This window comes from Babylonia areolata, chromosome 7 (assembly GCF_041734735.1).
Source record: "Babylonia areolata isolate BAREFJ2019XMU chromosome 7, ASM4173473v1, whole genome shotgun sequence".
In the NCBI taxonomy this organism is placed as follows: Eukaryota; Metazoa; Mollusca; class Gastropoda; order Neogastropoda; family Buccinidae; genus Babylonia; species Babylonia areolata.
The window spans coordinates 21,484,984-21,500,751 of record NC_134882.1 but is presented as its reverse complement, the minus strand read 5'-3'; the positions used below and the strand labels follow the sequence as shown (position 1 = coordinate 21,500,751).

At 43.8% G+C, this 15,768-nt stretch overlaps 1 protein-coding gene across 16 annotated transcripts in view; it reads left to right on the top strand.

Moving 5' to 3' along the window:
- Positions 1-12,495, top strand: part of LOC143283900 (C-Jun-amino-terminal kinase-interacting protein 4-like) — a 161,254-nt gene extending 148,759 nt beyond the window's left edge. For 11 of the 16 annotated variants that reach the window (XM_076590313.1, XM_076590307.1, XM_076590306.1 and 8 more), the window contains 3 exons: positions 3,537-3,566; positions 8,993-9,139; positions 12,267-12,495. In XM_076590313.1, the coding sequence (XP_076446428.1) occupies positions 3,537-3,566; positions 8,993-9,139; positions 12,267-12,388 (299 nt within the window). In that variant the 3' untranslated portion in view covers positions 12,389-12,495. The remainder of the gene's footprint in view (positions 1-3,536; positions 3,567-8,992; positions 9,140-12,266) is intronic. The other 5 variants (XM_076590314.1, XM_076590312.1, XM_076590309.1 and 2 more) reach the window with 1 other exon arrangement.
- The last annotated feature ends 3,273 nt before the right edge of the window (positions 12,496-15,768 follow it).

Below are 15,768 nucleotides of genomic sequence, written 5' to 3'. Positions count from 1 at the left end.
TTTTATGTGCGCCTGCTTCCTCCATCTCGTCCCTTATTTCTCTGTCTGTATGTATGTCTGTCACTCTCTGTCTCTCTCTCTATCTGTCTATCTATTTCTGTCTGTCTGTCTGTCTGTCTGTCTGTCTCTCTCTCTCTCTCTCTCTCTCTCTCTCTCTCTCTCTCTTCTCACTCACGTACCACAATATGATGTTAGATTTTTCCATGATCTGTTCTTTCTGTTGTTTTGTTTTTCTTTTCTTTTCCACCACCACCACCCTGAGATATATATCGGGTGTCCCCAAAAAAGTTAACCGCTTTTTGACAAGTATTTTTTCTGTCATAGAGAAACCAAATTCATTGAAAATTTTCACACACTAACCTTAGGGTATCATCAACAAGTCTGCAAAATATCTAAAAGTTCGGACGCAAATTATTCGAGTATTGTCAAATTCAAAACAGCATGTCAAAAAATCCAGTATCAGAGGAAAGCTCACTCACTTCAGTTTATGCTCATTGTGGCCTCCATCTTCCTCCACGACTAAACGAAGCTGTTTCTTCCAAGCAGAAATGCTTTCACGTATTTCTTCTACCGATATCTCCTCTCATGACATAATTAACCTGTCCTTTAACGCCTCCCCGGTAAACTTTCTCCTTCAGAGAGTCCCATATGACATGATCCATTGGGTTACAGTCAGGACTTTGTGGAGGTCATCCATCCTTCTTGGTGAATTCTGGTGTAGCCTCCTCCACATGGGCCTGGGTTATCCTACTTGTGTGTGAAGGAGCCCCATCTTGCTGAAACATGTAATTGTTTCTAGGATAAAGACGCGTACAATCCGGGAGAAGATAGTCACCCAATAACTGAATGTAGCTTTCACTATTAACCTTGGCTCTATCAGTGTCAGTAAAATGAATATTTGTTTTTCCTTTCCAGGATACTCCAGCTGAAACCATTATCGTTTTTGAAAATCTAGAAGTCTTATGATAGAGGCGAGATGGCTGAATTTATCGTTTCCGTTTCCCATAAACGCGATCGTTTTTGGTTTGTTTGTTTGTGTTTTGTTTGGGTTTTTTTTGTTGTTGTTGTTTTGTTTGTTGGTTGGTTTTTTGTTTTGTTTTTTTGTTGTTGTTGTTTTCGATTTTTAGCAATCTCTAACGTAAAGTCTTTTTCTTTCTGAATCAGTTCCTCAACACGGTCCTTGTTCTCCTCCGAACATGCAGTCTTGGGTCTCCCACTGCCAATTTTACGTGCTACTGACCCTGTAGTGTGTATTTTAGCGATAAGTCTGTTTACAGTGACATGACTTCACCCCTTGCCAGGAAATTCCTTTACGATCCTTCTTCCACCCCAGCCTTTCTCCTTGAAACAGTTTTCAATAGTAACCACTTTCACTCAAAGGCATGGTTGATCCTTCCAAATTGAAACTTTGGACAGAACTGATTTTGGATACAGACGACAATAAAAAATAAAAAAAAATCAAAAAAAAAATCAATAGACTTGACACCCAGACAGGCTATTTTTAGACTGACACTGATTGACAGATGCCAACACCTGGCAGCAGGCATGAACATGATGAAGGTCACATTGCATAGCTCTGATATTGGATTTTTTGACATGCTGTTTTGAATTTGACAGTACTCACATAATTTGCGTCCGAACTTTTAGATATTTTGCAGACTTGTTGATGACACCCTAAGGTTACTGTGTGAAATTTTTCAATGAATTCGGTTTCACTATCACAGAGAAAATACTTGTCAAAAAGCGGTTCACTTTTTTTTGTTTTTTTTTTTTTTGAGGGTGTGTGTGTGGGGGGGGGGGCGGAGGGGGGGGGCGCACCCGATATATATATTTGTCTCTCTGTGAAATGCTTCTTCTGAACTTCCGTTCATTCCAGCTTCCCCCATCTTCCTGTTTTTTTCCCTGCCCTCCTTCCAGTTTTCAAATCCTCCCTGGTCCACCTCCCCCATTCACACACTCACACCACCCCCACCCCCACCATCACCCCCACGCCCTACCCCTCATTTCACATATATACATCTCTGATGTTTTCATTGCAATATATTCCGGTCTTCAGTCCCAAGAATTTAGAGAGGTTTTGTGTTTGTGTGTTGTGTTTTTCACCCCACCCTACCACCACCACTCACCCCCCTCCCACTCTGCACACCAGACAGGTGGTTTATGGCTCTCCCCCCCCCCCCTCCTCTCCCCCCTCATCCGTCCCCACAACCCCCCACCCCCACCCCGCTCTTCCTTCTCTACCCTCTGCCACTGCCTTCCTGGCCAGGAATGTATCATCATGTGTGTAGTTTGTGGGACTGACAGAAAAATAATGGCTGATGCCCTTATACATCTCCCTGTCTTCTCTCTGTCTCTGTCTCTCTCTCTCTCTGTCTCTCTCTCTCTGTCTGTCTGTCTCTCTCTCTTTCCCTCTCTCTCTCACTCTCGTAGCCTGTGTATCTCTGTTTCTGACTGTCTGTCTCTCTTTGTATCTCTCTCTCTGTCTGTCTGTCTGTCTCTCTGTTAATGTTGTTATTGTTGTCACAAGGACAGATTGGAAGACAAGGCGATGCCTAAAATCTTTATCCTTGAGTAATAAAGTTTTTTTAATCTCTTTAATCTCTCTCTCTCTCTCTCTCTCTCTCTCTCTCTCTCTCTCTCTTTTCTGCTCTCTACCACGCCCCTACCCTATTGTCCTCGTTGTTATTCATCTATCGCGATATTGTATTGTACATAAGTTCTATGTTTATGTTTGCACATGCTTATGTAATTTTGACGTTGGTGTTGTGAATTGACTATCGCTTTTTTCCTTAATTATTATTCTTGTCCAGAGGGCTGGATGTAAACAAGTACTTTGTGCTTACTCCTTTACCCTCGTAAAATAAAATTTCGATCGTTCTTTCGTTTGTTCGTTCGTTCTCTCTCTCAGTCTGTGTATCTCTGTTTCTGACTGTCTGTCTCTGCCTCTGTCTGTCTCTGTCTCTGTCTCTCTCTCTCTCTCTCTCTCTCTCTCTCTCTCTCTCTCTCTCTCTCTGTCTCTCTCCATATTTCTTAAACGCCAACCCTCTCCTTTTCACCATCAGTGACATTCCACCAAAGCATTGTGTTTTGTTTGTCAAGAGTTTAGATACAGGCGAGAGGTGTGTGTGTGTGTGTGTGTGTGTGTGTGTGTTAACTACAGGTACAACACTGTTCTGATTTTTAGGTGTCGTTTGTTACAATTTTAGACACAGACAAAGCATTTGTCTTAACACTTTCACCAAACAGTGAATGTTCTGAATTGTAGCCACAGACAAGCGATGTGTTTTGCATGTATAATTTTAAACAGCAGGCAAGCAGTGTGTGTGTGTGTGTGTGTGTGTGTGTGTGTGTGTGTGTGTTGTTGTTGTTGTTGTTGTTGTTGTTTTTTGTGTGTGCTTTTTTTCCCCCTTAAGTTTATCCACAAGCCAGCATTTAGGTACAGGACTGCATGTGAATTGTGTGTGTGTGTGTTTTGTTGTTTAACTGTTTTTTTAGCAACAGGGAAGCATTGTGTTTGTTGTGTTTGCTGTGTTCAGCCTCAGGCAAGCATCCCTGGCAGCATGCAGGTACTGTGGTTTGGAGTTTTTTGTTGCAGGCTGCATGTGTGGGTTTGGGGCTTGGCACTGTCTGCTTTCTCTTCTTGTTGTTTTGGGCTTTGTGGTGGTGGGTGCTGTTTTTGCCGCTTTGTGTACATCCATAGAGCATTGTTTTTGTGTCCTTGGCGTTTTGATGCTGTTTTTGCCACTTTGTGTACATCCCTATAGCATTGTTTTTGTGTCCTTGGCGTTTTGGTGCTGTTTTTGCCGCTTTGTGTACATCCATATAGCATTGTGTTTGTGTCCTTGGCGTTTTGGTGCTGTTTTTGCCACTTTGTGTACGTTCATATAGCATTGTTTATGTACATCCATATAGCATTGTTTGTGTGTATCCATATAGCATTGTTTTTGTGTCCTTGGCGTTTTGGTGCTGTTTTTTGTTTGATTGGGTGGGTTTTTTCAGGTTTCCCAGCATCTGACTTTGTTTCTCTATTTCTGTATGTTTCTGTCTCCCTATATGTCTCTCTTTTGTCTCTGTCTTGGTAGTCTCTCTTATTCCTTCTTTCTCTCTTTCTCTCTCTCTCTCTCTCTCTCTCTCTCTGTGACATGTTATGATGTACAGCTTCAGGCTGTTCTGATTCCCTCACAGTTAGGTGCTGTGGTAACACTGACATGATGTACAGCTTCAGGCTGTTCTGATTCCCTCACAGTTAGGTGCTGTGGTAACACTGACATGGTGTACAGCTTCAGGCTGTTCTGATTCCCTCACAGTTAGGTGCTGTGGTAACACTGACATGATGTACAGCTTCAGGCTGTTCTGATTCCCTCACAGTTTGGTTCTGTGGTAACACTGACATGATGTACAGCTTCAGGCTGTTCTGATTCCCTCACAGTTAGGTGATATGGTAACACTGACATGGTGTACAGCTTCAGGCTGTTCTGATTCCCTCACAGTTTGGTTCTGTGGTAACACTGACATGGTGTACAGCTTCAGGCTGTTCTGATTCCCTCAGTTAGGTGCTGTGGTAACACTGACATGATGTACAGCTTCAGGCTGTTCTGATTCCCTCACAGTTAGGTGCTGTGGTAACACTGACATGATGTACAGCTTCAGGCTGTTCTGATTCCCTCACAGTTTGGTTCTGTGGTAACACTGACATGATGTACAGCTTCAGGCTGTTCTGATTCCCTCAGTTAGGTGCTGTGGTAACACTGACATGATGTACAGCTTCAGGCTGTTCTGATTCCCTCAGTTAGGTGCTGTGGTAACACTGACATGATGTACAGCTTCAGGCTGTTCTGATTCCCTCAGTTAGGTGCTGTGGTAACACTGACATGATGTACAGCTTCAGGCTGTTCTGATTCCCTCACAGTTAGGTGCTGTGGTAACACTGACATGATGTACAGCTTCAGGCTGTTCTGATTCCCTCAGTTAGGTGCTGTGGTAACACTGACATGATGTACAGCTTCAGGCTGTTCTGATTCCCTCACAGTTTGGTTCTGTGGTAACACTGACATGATGTACAGCTTCAGGCTGTTCTGATTCCCTCACCGCCCACGATGGGTGTTAGCAGACAGAGACATGCTCTTTGTATGAACACACATACACACGTGCATGAGCATACACGTGCAAGGGCATACACACACACACACACACACACACACACACACACACACACACACACTACACACTGCAGTTCAATAGTTCTCACTTTAGATAAAAAGGGGAAATAAGAATATTCATTTATTCATTCCACAGCACATGTTACGTTGTGTTGTGTTGAAATCCAGAGGGGGGCAGGGAAGGAAGAAGGGTTGATGGTTGTTGCACCTTTTAATTCTTTCCCTTGACCAGTGGGACACACACTGTGCCATCTATTTCCTCCCCCGTTTCTCTCGGGACGTAAACTGTCGGATTGAGTTTTGGACTGCAATCTCCCCCCCCCCCCAACCCCCCACCCCTCTCTCCCACACACATCGGATCCAACTGCTAGCAGACTGTGGGGGAGGCAGAGGACTCCCAAATGCCAGCGCCCTGCGCGCATGTGGCATGCATTGGAGAGGAGATCAATAATCAGGGCCACCATCGCTGCCCCCTCCCACCCGCCATCCATTTCCATGAGCACCGGCCCAGGGCTCTGCAAGTTTGTCACCTCCATGAAATATTCATGCTGTCCCAGGCCGTCAGGACAGCCTTTTGCCTGTGATCAAACAGCCAGTATCGGTCTTCAGGGGGCAGGGGGAGAGAAAACTCTTACATATATGGGAGACGAGTCATGGGCATGCAAGACCCGAACCTCTCCCCCATGAAGATCAGGAAGTTGTGTTTGGTTTGTTGAATGAGCACTGCTGACATCAGATGTGTGCTTTACTTGTTGGATAATTATATTCCACATCTTGACCTAGGGCCACATGGCTGTGTGCTTTACTTGTTGGATAATTATATTCCAGATCTTGATCTAGGGCCAAATGGCTGTGTGCTTTACTTGCTGGATAATTATATTCCACATCTTGACTTACTGTTGGATAATTATATTCCACATCTTGACCAAGGGCCAAATGGCTGTGTGCTTTACTTGTTGGATAATTATATTCCACATCTTGACCAAGGGCCAGATGGCTGTGTGCTTTAGTTGTTGGATAATTATATTCCACATCTTGACCTAGGGCCAAATGGCTGTGTGCTTTACTTGTTGGATAATTATATCCCACATCATGACCTAGGGCCAAATGGCTGTGTGCTTTACTTGTTGGATAATTATATTCCACCTAGGGCCAAATGGCTGTGTGCTTTACTTGTTGGATAATTATATCCCACATCATGACCTAGGGCCAAATGGCTGTGTGCTTTACTTGTTGGATAATTATATTCCACCTAGGGCCAAATGGCTGTGTGCTTTACTTGTTGGATAATTATATCCCACATCATGACCTAGGGCCAAATGGCTGTGTGCTTTACTTGTTGGATAATTATATTCCACCTAGGGCCAAATGGCTGTGTGCTTTACTTGTTGGATAATTATATTCCACATGTTAACCTAGGGTCAAATGGCTATGTACTTTACTTGTTGGATAATTATATTCCACCTAGGGCCAAATGGCTGTGTGCTTTTACTTGTTGGATAATTATATTCCACATCTTGACCTAGGTCCAAATGGCTGTGTGCTTTACTTGTTGGATAATATATTCCACATCTTGACCTAGGGCCAAATGGCTGTGTGCTTTACTTGTTGGATAATTATATTCCACATCTTGACCTAGGGCCAAATGGCTGTGTGCTTTACTTGTTGGATAATTATATTCCACATCATGACCTGAGACCAAATGGCTGTGTGCCTTACTTGTTGGATAATTATATTCCACATCTTGATTTACTTGTTGGATAATTATATTCCACATCATGACCTGAGGCCAAATGGCTGTGTGCCTTACTTGTTGGATAATTATATTTCACATCATGACCTGAGGCCAAATGGCTGTGTGCCTTACTTGTTGGATAATTATATTGCACATCATGACTTAGGGCCAAATGGCTGTGTGCTTTACTTGTTGGATAATTATATTCCAGATCTTGATTTACTTGTTGGATAATTATATTCCACATCTTGACTTGAGGCCAAATGGTTGTGTGCTTTACTTGTTGGATAATTATATTCCACATCTTGATTTACTTGTTGGATAATTATACCCCACATCATGACCTAGGGACAAATGGCTGTGTGCTTTACTTGTTGGATAATTATATTCCACATCTTGACCAAGGGCCAAATGGCTGTGTGCTTTACTTCTTGGATAATTATATTCCACATCTTGACCTGAGGCCAAATGGCTGTGTGCTTTACTTCTTGGATAATTATATTTCACATCTTGACTTACTTGTTGGATAATTATATTCCACATCATGACCTAGGGCCAAATGGCTGTGTGCTTTACTTGTTGGATAATTATATGCTGCTATTCCCCCCTCCCCCCTCCACTCCCACACTGCTGAAGCTGTTTTCCACTTCCAGCATATTGGTATTCTTGCTGTTATAATGATCTTTTCTTCTTTAAAAAATCTTAAGTGTTTGTGCACCTTCTTAAATATGAACAGGGTTTGTAGTTGTTGCTTAGTGTTTATACTAATATATACACTACATGTAGTATATTCTCTGCTAACTGTAGCGGTTACTAACTTGGAATGTATTATGTATCTTTTGTCATAATGGACCGTAAAGCTGAATGTCTGGTTTTTAGATAGTTAACTAACCTTTACTCATTTAGTTTATAGACAGCAAACTGACATAGTTTTGGACATATGTTGATATGTTGCATTCTTTGACATACTTGGTGTGTTTTTTTAGACAGCAGAGCTTCACATGTTTGATAAAAGACAGCAAATCTATACGTTTGATTTATAAACAACAAAATTAAACATGTTGGTTTTGTCGACAGGAAATGTGAACAAGTTTGTATTACAAATTGCATACCTTAATGTGTTTGTTTTACAGACAGCAAAGTTTGAAATGTTTGGTTTAAAAACAGCAAAACTTGACATGTTAGTTTACAGAAAAACTTACCTTTCTGGCAGTAGCTTTTACATGTTTGGCGTCTGGTGATTACCAAAATCTTTTTCTGCTTTGCAAATCTCTAGATGTTTGTCTTTGTGACAGGTACTGTTGAGGTATCTGGCTAACTGACAACAATTTGAAAGATATTTGGTTCAGTTATAGTGGTCTTCATGTTTGACTTGGCAGCAGACTTTCCTTAGTCATGGATGTTTGTGAGGGTATGGTAATTAGTGAGTCTGACTTAATCTGTCTCCAGAGTGAGCTGTCAATGCTAGATATAGTCAGATTGTTTTATGTGTTGATGACATGGTTGAATGTTAATTGTTCAAGGAAACAGTTTAAAGTGTGTTTTGTGATGCTTGGTTCCCCCTCCCCCGCTACTCTGAATAATGTGTTCAGATGTCAACACTCAGACAAAATGTTCTGTCATAGTAAGATTTTCTTTGCACATGTTCTTCTACTGTCTGTATGAATGCTGGCAATGATATAGGTACATGTGAAGGGGGTGGTGATTGTTGTTTTGTGATGTGGTCAGTATTCAGTCTATGATAATGGTGATGATATAGGTACATGTGAAGTATGATGATTGGAAAGGGGGTGGTGGTTGTTGTTTTGTGATGACATGTACCTGTGTGGTAAAAGACTGAAGACATGTAACCTGTGTAGACATGTAACCTGTGTGGTAAAAGACTGAAGACATGTAACCTGAGTGGTAAAAGACAAGACATGTAACCTGTGTGGTAAAAGACTGAAGGCGACACAAGACATGTAACCTGTGTGGTAAAAGACACAAGACATGTAACCTGTGTGGTAAAAGACACAAGACATGTAACCTGTGTGGTAAAACACACAAGACATGTGTGGTAAAAGACGTGCACCTGATCAGAGTGTACCTATGTCGCCAGGTGTACAGCGTAGAGGCATGAGCGCGGCCTGTGATGACGCGTCCAGTGTGCAGTCTGACCGGACCCGTCTGGAGGCCACACCGGCGCCGGTCAGCAACAGCAAGCTGATCCTGTCAGGGGGCGAGGGCTACGTGGACTTCAGGATGGGTAACCACTCTCTGCCCCCCTCTTTCGCCTCTCTCCCTCTTCTGTGGGCCTCCCTGGGCTTTCGTTTATTGGTGTTTTTTGTTTGGTTGTTGTTGTGTGTTGGGTTTGTGTGTGTGTGGTGTGTGTGTCGTCAAAGAAGCAGTCACTGAAACAAGTCAAACTTCAGTCATTAAAGTCAAGTTAAAATCAAATTTCAGTCGTTGAAGTCAAGTTAAAGTCAAACTTCAGTCATTAATTCAAGCTAAGTCAAACTTCACTCATTATTTCAAGTTAAGGCAAACTTCAGTCATTAATTCACATTCAGTCAAACTTAGTCATTAAAGTAAAGTTACAGTCAAACTTCAATCATTAATGTCAAACTTCAGTCAATAAAGACAAGTTATAGTCAAACTTCAGTCATTTAAGTGAAGTTTGTTTGGGGTTTTTGTTGGGTTTTTTAGTCAATTTGGTTTTAGTTACCTTTGGGAAATGATACCCTAGTCATTACTCTTTTTCCACACTGATTTTTGCCTAGTTATAGCTCCTTTCCTGTTGTGTGCTGGTGGTATGACGTGGGATGGACAATGTGTGTTGTTCTGACCTGAAGGTGTAGACAGTGGTAGTGATATGACGTGGGATGGACAGTGTCTGTTGTTCTGACCTGAAGGTGTAGACAGTGGTAGTGATATGACATGGGATGGACAATGTGTGTTGTTCTGACCTGAAGGTGTAGACAGTGGTAGTGATATGACGTGGGATGGACAATGTGTGTTGTTCTGACCTGAAGGTGTAGACAGTGGTAGTGATATGACGTGGGATGGACAGTGTGTGTTGTTCTGACCTGAAGGTGTAGACAGTGGTAGTGATATGACGTGGGATGGACAGTGTGTGTTGTTCTGACCTGAAGTAGACAGTGGTAGTGATATGACGTGGGATGGACAATGTGTGTTGTTCTGACCTGAAGCAGACAGTGGTAGTGATATGACGTGGGATGGACAGAGTGTGTTGTTCTGACCTGAAGGTGTAGACAGTGGTAGTGATATGACGTGGGATGGACAGAGTGTGTTGTTCTGACCTGAAGGTGTAGACAGTGGTAGTGATATGATGTGGGATTACAATGTGTGTTGTTCTGACCTGAAGTAGACAGTGGTAGTGATATGACGTGGGATGGACAGTGTCTGTTGTTCTGACCTGAAGTAGACACTGGTAGTGATATGATGTGGGATTACAATGTGTGTTGTTCTGACCTGAAGTAGACACTGGTAGTGATATGATGGTGGGATTACAATGTGTGTTGTTCTGACCTGAAGTAGACACTGGTAGTGATATGACGTGGGATGGACAATGTGTGTTGTTCTGACCTGAAGTAGACACTGGTAGTGATATGATGTGGGATTACAATGTGTGTTGTTCTGACCTGAAGTAGACACTGGTAGTGATATGATGGTGGGATTACAATGTGTGTTGTTCTGACCTGAAGTAGACAGTGGTAGTGATATGATGTGGGATGGACAATGTGTGTTGTTCTGACCTGAAGTAGACAGTGGTAGTGATATGACGTGGGGTGGACAGTGTGTGTTGTTCTGACCTGAAGGTGTAGACAGTGGTAGTGATATGACGTGGGATGGACAGAGTGTGTTGTTCTGACCTGAAGGTGTAGACAGTGGTAGTGATATGACGTGGGATGGACAGAGTGTGTTGTTCTGACCTGAAGGTGTAGACAGTGGTAGTGATATGACGTGGGATGGACAGTGTGTGTTGTTCTGACCTGAAGGTGTAGACAGTGGTAGTGATATGACGTGGGATGGACAGTGTCTGTTGTTCTGACCTGAAGGTGTAGACAGTGGTAGTGATATGACGTGGGATGGACAATGTGTGTTGTTCTGACCTGAAGGTGTAGACAGTGGTAGTGATATGACGTGGGATGGACAAATTGTGTTGTTCTGACCTGAAGGTGTAGACAGTGGTAGTGATATGACGTGGGATGGACAGTGTGTGTTGTTCTGACATCACCACACTGACACCACTCAAATCACTGCACTGACACCACTCAACATCACCACATTGACACCACTCAGCATCACCACACCACCACTCAGCATCATCACATTGACACCACTCAACATCACCACACCACCACTGACCTGAAGTAGACAGTGGTAGTGATATGACGTGGGATGGACAGTGTGTGTTGTTCTGACATCACCACACTGACACCACTCAACATCACCACACTGACACCACTCAACATCACCACATTGACACCACTCAACATCACCACACCACCACTCAACATCATCACATTGGTGTCAGTGTGGTGATGTTGAGTGGTGTTGGTGTGGTGATGTTAAGTGGTGGTGTGGTGATGTGGTGTCAATGTGGTGATGTTGAGTGGTGTCAGTGTGGTGATGTTGAGTGGTGGTGTGGTGATGTTGAGTGGTGTCAATGTGGTGATGTTGAGTGGTGTCAGTGTGGTAATGTTGAGTGGTGGTGTGGTGATGATGTTGAGTGGTGTCAATGTGGTGATGTTGAGTGGTGTCAATGTGGTGATGCTGAGTGGTGTCAGTGTGGTAATGTTGAGTGGTGGTGTGGTGATGTTGAGTGGTGTCAATGTGGTGATGTTGAGTGGTGTTAATGTGATGTTGAGAGGTGTCAGTGTGGTGATGTTGAGTGGTGGTGGTGTGGTGATTTTGAGTGGTGTCAGTTTGGTGATGTTGAGTGGTGGTGTGCTGATGTTGAGTGGTGTCAGTGTGGTGATGTTGAGTGGTGATGATGTGGTGGTGGTGTGGTGATGTTGAGTGGTGTGGTGATGTTGAGTGGTGGTGGTGTGGTGATGTTGAGTGGTGGTGGTGGTGTGGTGATGTTGAGTGGTGTGGTGATGTTGAGTGGTGGTGGTGTGGTGATGTTGAGTGGTGTGGTGGTGGTGATGTGGTGGTGGTGTGGTGATGTTGAGTGGTGTGGTGTGGTGATGTTGAGTGGTGGTGATGTGGTGGTGGTGTGGTGATGTTGAGTGGTGGTGGTGTGGTGATGTGGTGGTGGTGTGGTGATGTTGAGTGGTGTGGTGATGTGGTGGTGGTGTGTTGATGTTGAGTGGTGTGGTGATGTGGTGGTGGTGTGGTGATGTTGAGTGGTGTGGTGATGTTGACAGCAGGGGACGAGGAGGACGCCTCAGCAGAGCCAGTGGTGGAGGTAGAGGAGGTGAAGCCTGAGTCGCTCAGCAAACTGGACCGTAGCCACCTCATCGTCTGGCAGGTCACCACCCCCCAGTGACCTCCCCTGGAACTCCTCACCACCCCCCAGTGACCTCCCCTGGAACTCCTCACCACCCCCCAGTGACCTCCCCTGGAACTCCTTACCACCCCCCAGTGACCTCCCCTGGAACTCCTTACCACCCCCAGCGACCTCCCCTGTGCCCCACCCCCACCTCATCATCTGGCAGGTCACCAACCCCCCAGTGACCTCCCCTGGCCTCTTCCCCAACCCCCACCTCTGTTCCTCTGACGGTCACTGTTCCTCCAACAGGAAATGATGTGAATGACAGAGTGAATCCATCACCGTGCCGGACCACTGTCGTCAGAACAATGGAGCTGACTGGAAGGGATGTAGATGTAGATGATACCTGTGACATGTGTAAAGTGGCATTATTGCTGTTTTTATCATTATTGCCATGTGACCCAAATCTCCAAGGATCCTGCTGTCCAGCCACCACCTCTTTCAGCCCACTTCACAGCACTCTTCTGCTGCTGCTGCTTCAGTAACCTGCAGACAGTGTGTGGGAAAGACAGCGTGTGTACATAACTGCCTGACAAAGAGACATGCTGTGAGTGTGCTTGAATATGTACTTTTTGGCTTTGTTTTTTTTTAAACCATTTTGTGATTTTTATTTTTGCCTGTCTGTTTGGTCCATTAACTTAATGTCTCTAATTTCCAATGAATGGGTGCAATAGAATATTTATAGCTCTCTCTCTCTCTCTCTCTCTCTCTCTCTCTCTCTATATATATATATATATATATATATATATATATATATATATATAATATATATATATATAATGTTGGGGACAACTGAAAGGGAGATGTAGCTTGCCCAGTGTACAGACTCTGATGTGAACATATACCACCATTACTGCTGCAAAAGTATCTCTTGCTGATTATTCCTCATGATAAGGTCCTTTGTGTGATTTGATTGGATGGAGGGGTGGGGGTCAGGCAGGTGGACAGTCATTCCATGCTGGTTGGCAGTTGGTAGTCAGTGCTGCGTGGGGTGTGTGCACACAGCTTCCCTTCCTGTTGTGACATTTTTTTCCCTTTTCTGTTCTTCCACCTCCCTCATTTAGTGGCCACCTGATGTCTGACACACTGCCTGATTGACTGTCAGACAGGAGTGTTTGAGGTGGCTAACCACCTGATGTCTGACACACTGCCTGATTGACTGTCAGACAGGAGTGTTTGAGGTGGTTGACCACCTGATGTCTGACACACTGCCTGATTGACTGTCAGACAGGAGTGTTTGACTAGGTGGCTAACCACCTGATGCCTGACACACTGCCTGATTGACTGTCAGACAGGAGTGTTTGAGGTGGTTGACCACCTGATGTCTGACACACTGCCTGATTGACTGTCAGACAGGAGTGTTTGACTAGGTGGCTAACCACCTGATGTCTGACACACTGCCTGATTGACTGCCAGACAGGAGTGTTTGACTAGGTGGCTAACCACCTGATGTCTGACACACTGCCTGGTTGACTGTCAGACAGGAGTGTTTGACTAGGTGGCTAACCACCTGATGTCTGACACACTGCCTGATTGACTGTCAGACAGGAGTGTTTGAGGTGGCTAACCACCTGATGCCTGACACACTGCCTGATTGACTGTCAGACAGGAGTGTTTGAGGTGGTTGACCACCTGATGCCTGACACACTGCCTGGTTGACTGCCAGAGAGGAGTGTTTGACTAGGTGGCTGATCAGAACTTTGGTGGAACAGACAGTGGAGGTCTTCTGTTTTTGATTGATATTTATTTCAAACTAGTCTCTGCCTGTGCTTTAATTGTGTGAGCTTAATGTGTTACATAGTGTGTTTCATTCATTGTGAAACTTATTTTGGGCAGTATTGTCGTTGCGTCAAGCTTTCTAGCTTCTTTTATGTAAGAACTCCATGGAGAACTGTATCTGGACACTTTCCTGTCCTATGTTATGTGAATTTAGTGATGATAATGGTTGGATGGTTCCTTTTGATAGTGTATGATTGGTTCCGTTACGATGTGAACCTGATGTAGTCATTTCCTAGCTGCCTGGCTCCATGTGCATGTAAACAGTGTGTTTTCATTTCTTTGTTTTCCTGACTGTTCTTTAATACATGAAGGTCAATATGTTATTATTTCTGAGCTTTCCAGCTCCTCTAGATATACCTGTCTGTGTGAACTTGTGTCTGTAATTTGTTAGATTTCCACCTGTTTAAATTGTGTGACCTTGGCATTTTATCATTGTGTTGGCTTTCCTCTTCCTCGCCATGCGAATGTAGTGTATTGTTTTGAAGCTTTCTGGCTTCTTTCATGTGTCAACTGACCATGTCATCACATGTTAGTCTTTTCTTTTCTGTCCCTGTCAATCTTGTGAATTATCATTTGTCAGCTTTCCATTTCCTTTAAAGGTGTAAACATTCTGGGGGTTTTTTGTGTGTCTGTTTGTTTTCAGTGTGTGTCTATTGTTTTCAAGTTATCTATTTCTTTACTATGCAGACTTAAGGTGTATTCTTTAGCTTTCCATTGCATAATCATTTCTTAGCTTTTGTTAAGAGAATGTGAGAAGTACAATGATGAACTGAGGAATGAGAGGGGGGCGGGGGGTGAACTGTATGGGGCCAGGGGGGGTTGTCATTGCAGGATGATGATCTGTGAGAGGCAGTTTACATGGACAGACAAAGGAGTTGTACTGGGCAATCATTTTAAATTCCTGTTGTGAGTAATCATCTTAAAATCCTGGCTTGGGGTAATTGTCTTAAAATCCTGGCTAGGGGTAATTATTGTCTTAAAATCCTGGCTAGGGGTAATTGATGTCTTACTAGGGGTAATTGATGTCTTAAAATCCTGGCTCAGGGTAATTGTCTGAAAAGGTGATTTTATTTTTAAAACATTTGCCAGTTGCTAAGATGTTGCATGTGATTTTACGTATCAGTGATTGGTGGGTGGATCTATAGCCCTTGGTGATTGGTGGGTGGATCTATAGCCCTTGGTGATTGGTGGGTGGATCTATAGCCCTTGGTGATTGGTGGGTGGATCTATAGCCCTTGGTGATTGGTGGGTGGATCTATAGCCCTTAGTGGCCAGTGCAACAGCGGTTGTCATTGCTGAACAACAATGTGGACAGGATGTGAACACCTTTTTGTGACAGTAGTTCTATGGGAGGGACATCAGTGTGGGGGGAGGGGGGGGGGGAGGGTTGGGGGGGGGGGCAAACATGAGAGGGAAGGACGGAGAGGGAGAATGCAAATACAAAAAAACCTAATCTGAAAGATGGAGAGAGAGAGAGTGTGATATTGTGTGGAAAAGATTCATTTTTGCTAGAGAGTGAAACAAAGAGAGAGACACAAGGAAAGAGTGTATTTTGAACGAACATTTGTGCAGACCTGAGTACAAAACTTTATCTCATA